This window comes from Opisthorchis viverrini (genome assembly GCF_000715545.1).
Source record: "Opisthorchis viverrini unplaced genomic scaffold opera_v5_76, whole genome shotgun sequence".
In the NCBI taxonomy this organism is placed as follows: Eukaryota; Metazoa; Platyhelminthes; class Trematoda; order Opisthorchiida; family Opisthorchiidae; genus Opisthorchis; species Opisthorchis viverrini.
The window spans coordinates 1,166,991-1,171,110 of record NW_008751730.1 but is presented as its reverse complement, the minus strand read 5'-3'; the positions used below and the strand labels follow the sequence as shown (position 1 = coordinate 1,171,110).

Below are 4,120 nucleotides of genomic sequence, written 5' to 3'. Positions count from 1 at the left end.
ATCACGACGTAGGATGTGAAATCTTATCGCCACATAACTGTAGTTGAACTTGTTGATTTAGAATGACCTAGTTTCAGTGCTCTTGAATAGAAACAGAGATAGTGGCGTCTTGTTTGTTCGGCATTAGAACTTGCGTCGACGTCAAAGGTTTCGTTTGGTCAGATGTTCGCATTACTACTTTATGCTACATTGACTAAATCGCAAAGCCCGAGGTTTGCATGGGTTTACAGAAACCGAATTATGCTAATGCTGGTCCTTTCCCTTTCCAGCAAACTTCTGGTGTGCACATGTTACGATCTGAGCGAGCCCCGTGGCTGATCGGATGTCTAGCCTTTTGCGTCCTCGTTCATCGTCCGCCTGTGGAATCACTACCAGTTAGTTCGTCACGCAAACCTGATGCAGGGAGTTCGAATGGCTCTTTGCCCATCGGACTGAAGCTACAAAACCTGCATATCTTATTCCGCCACGGTGATCGCACCCCATCGAAGCCGATGTTGAAAGACACCGGGCCTTTTGAAGACACTTGGCCACTTGGTCGTGGTCAGCTGACCGAAGAAGGAGTATTGCAAGAATTCGAACTTGGACTATGGCTGCGCAAAGAATACAACGGTTTTATACACCAAAAATACAACGCTTCAAACTTTTACTTGCGGAGCACCGATTATGACAGGACACTCATGTCTGCGCAGGCGATGGCTGCAGGGCTCTATAAGGATGTCTCGTCACCATTGGAATCTTACGGAATCGCGTGGATGCCGATTCCCTTGCACACAGTTCGGAAGGTGGGCTGACGTCTGTCCGTTTGTTTCACCAATTTTCTGGGATTCATTTACACAAACCACCACCTACCCACCTGTTTGTTTACCTAGTGACTACTGATTCATTCCGACAAATCTGTTCGGATACTTGATGTCACACGATTCAAGTATGGTCAATCTGCCTTAATTTAGTTCCTTCAATAAACGACGTCCTTTACGAAGTTTTCCCCAATATGGCAGCAAAAAACTGCTGAGAGACAAGCATACAGGAAATGTTCATTCTTACTCTATGCTTAGCTAATGCACTCAATTTCTGTTCTATATTATCCTTACCATAAAACTCATTTACATCAGGGGTGTGTACGAGAAACGTCAGACATTAAAAAAACACATTGTAGCTAACTGTTCCAATCAAATTAACCGGTTTTCGACAAAAAAATCGTCTGCCGTACAACCTTAGGCAAATATGCATGCGACACCCTAAGAGATTTTAAATTTTCCGGTGAAAAACTGGGGAAGCGGCAAAGGAATTTATCGACGATGTCCAAGTGGAAAGCTTCCGGTTTATCAATATTGCCTGTTGCTTAGTTTTATTCAGTAAATGAGGTGAACTTCATCTGGGAGTGGAGTAGTGCAGTGCCAGATTCGCCCATAGTGTAGCTACCCCAGGTAAACCTCGGAAAAAATATTGCAACTCAAAGTAGACCAATAAAGTCAAGTTCGGTGGACTCAAGTTGATTACTACGCAGCACAAAACAGCAACCGCTCGTGATTCCCTCATATTCAATCGCTGCGACACCCAATGTCCAACCGACGACCCCCTGATGATAATTGTTCAGTCTGATGAAGTCGGGCTTGAATCGGAAACAGCTCGTCACACCGGGTCCTCAATTTAAACCAGACGGATAGTTTATTTGCACACTGTCCCAAAGTCCGTTGGTGGTATAACACACTGACTACGACTGATTGTTCCTCTGGATTGATCATGTAACGTATTGATTTTTCAATGTGATCATGTTTGTGTTTGATGCTAGTACCACGCCCTGCGACACCAACGTCGAACAAACAGCTTTACTAAACGTTCGACAACCGACGGCCCCCTGATGATAACTGTTCAGTCTGATGAAGTCGAGCTTGAATCGGAAACAGCTCGCCACACCGGGTCATCAATTTAAGCCAGACGGATAGTTTAGTTGCACACTGTCCCAATGTCCGTTGGTGGTATAACACACTGACTACGACTAATTGTTCCTCTGGATTGATCATGTAACGTATTGATTTTTCAATGTGATCATGTTTGTGTTTGATGCTAGTACCACGCCTGGCAGGATTAATCTCAAGCCTGTACTATTTTCCGCTTTCACAGAACAGAGAGACTCTTTTCAGTTATTCCTCGACCTGCCATCATTTAGCGTTGTTGAAGAAAACGGCGTTGACTTCGAAAAAAGCAGACGAATATACCGAATCACACAGAACACTATTTGACTTCATCAACAAGAATTCAGTGACGGAAAAAATCGATCGGTTTAATTTATGGAAGATTTATGATTTGTTTCTATGCATGAGAGCCCACAGAATCGCACTTCCCAGTTGGTGTACAGAAGAGATTTTCCATGAAATCGAACAAGTTGCTCAATTCTTCTGGCTGGTGAGTGTGATTCAGACACTATTTCTCCTTGATATGCATGAATGTTACTACTAAAAAATGTTGACATGAAAATTTTGAAACTAGAAATTGCGAACGTTAGAGTGTGACTTTATGTGCATTCGAGTGATCTGGGAAGGTGTTACACATATCAGACCAGGGGGTAAAAATAAAGAGGCCTGTTAGGATCCGTCAGCCAGCTCAAGCATGATGGAATAGAATTGAACACAGGAACTATTTTGACACACAAAGACACTGGCCTCATCCGTCAGTTTTCTGAAGTTCCGGTGGGATAGCGCACACTCTCCTCAAATAAATTACCATACTCATGTCCTCCGGAGAATGTTCATCAAGGCGCTGTTTAAGTTGGAATAGATAGTCTGTCAGTCACATCAACAACCAGTGTCTGACTTCCAAAGGAATTTCGTCCAATGAAACACCTTCCTCACGTCTGGATGTTCCATGCACATTGTACTGATTAAACATATATGAAAGGTATTCAGATAACACGCGTGCACAACGCAGGGTGAATAGTTCTAACGCTCACTACAGTAGTCAAGTGCCGTCATACAGAAGTAAGCAAACGCTCATCAGATGCTAGTAAAACGGAACCATATTTTCTCCGTTTATCCGGCTTCTTAACAGTGCTCTTGTCCATACAGGTACAGTCCAACAGCACCGAGGAACTACTCCGGATGGGAATTGGCGTATTTCTGAACACCTTCGTTCAGCATCTCAGATCCATCGCAACTTGTGGTAAACCAATTGTCATAAATGGGCGTCAATTGGGTTTGAAGCATACGGTAGCCTACTCGGCCCATGACACACATGTCAGTTATTTGCTAGGCGCTTTTGGAGCACTGATGCAGGGCGAAATTCCGTATTCATCGGCAGTAATTTTGGAATTACTCGGACCAGATAGGCCTTCGTCCCTTGAGAATTATCGCCTTCGCCTACGTTTCAAGCAAGGATATGCGGACGAGGTAGGTGAATATAGGAGCGTTAGGCCGTGTGCGGATCAACCCGGAGCAGATGGGTGCCCTCTGAACTTGGTTGTGAAACACCTCAAGCCCTACCTACTGGATGCCGATAAGTATTCTGAGTTGTGCTCCGGACAGCCTCACATTGGCGTTTAAATTCTGTTGCACCTGAAGACTAATCTTTGTGGGTTGTATGGTAATACACCAGAGGTGATATTTTCCATTCTCTTCCTGGTCGTAGCTTGCCCTCCTCTGCTGTTTGAAAGTATCGCCACGTGCTGTATATTCCAAAAGATAACTTCCGTTGTACAGTGGATTGAAATGCACTTTTGTCATTTGCGTGTATTGTTTTGGGAATTTGTGCAAGAGATCGCATGTTGGATACCTGCATCGCAGAGGCATACGAAACAAATGAGTATTGCTCAATTGTCAAACCAAAAGAGTAAAAGTAAATGAAAGAAATTTGAAAAAGACAATTGTTGAGGTTCTCGATACGGAAATTTGAGTGACGCGTACGTTCGACAATCCCGAGTAGCAAAAGGAAGAATTGGGTTCGTAATTCTACGGTACTGTTTACACAAGGCTAAGCGAATGTGTACAACAAACCTCGACTGTTCACGTTCGTAGCGTCAACAAGTTCACAGATCTATCACTGACCGGCACAGTGCAGTGTCACCGTCCGCACACCAAACAACGGCGGGCGGAATGATGGCTCAGTGGTGTGGGTTGCGGTCGTC

At 44.2% G+C, this 4,120-nt stretch overlaps 1 protein-coding gene across 1 annotated transcript; it reads left to right on the top strand.

The window, feature by feature from the left end:
* Window positions 1–269: 269 nt before the first annotated feature.
* Window positions 270–3,539, top strand: T265_13517 (hypothetical protein; the record flags this gene model as incomplete). The annotated part of the gene is made up of 3 exons (XM_009169242.1): window positions 270–782; window positions 2,125–2,406; window positions 3,066–3,539. 3 exons carry the CDS (start codon window positions 288–290, stop codon window positions 3,537–3,539), a joined length of 1,251 nt encoding a protein of 416 aa, XP_009167506.1.
* Between the last annotated feature and the right edge of the window lie 581 nt (window positions 3,540–4,120).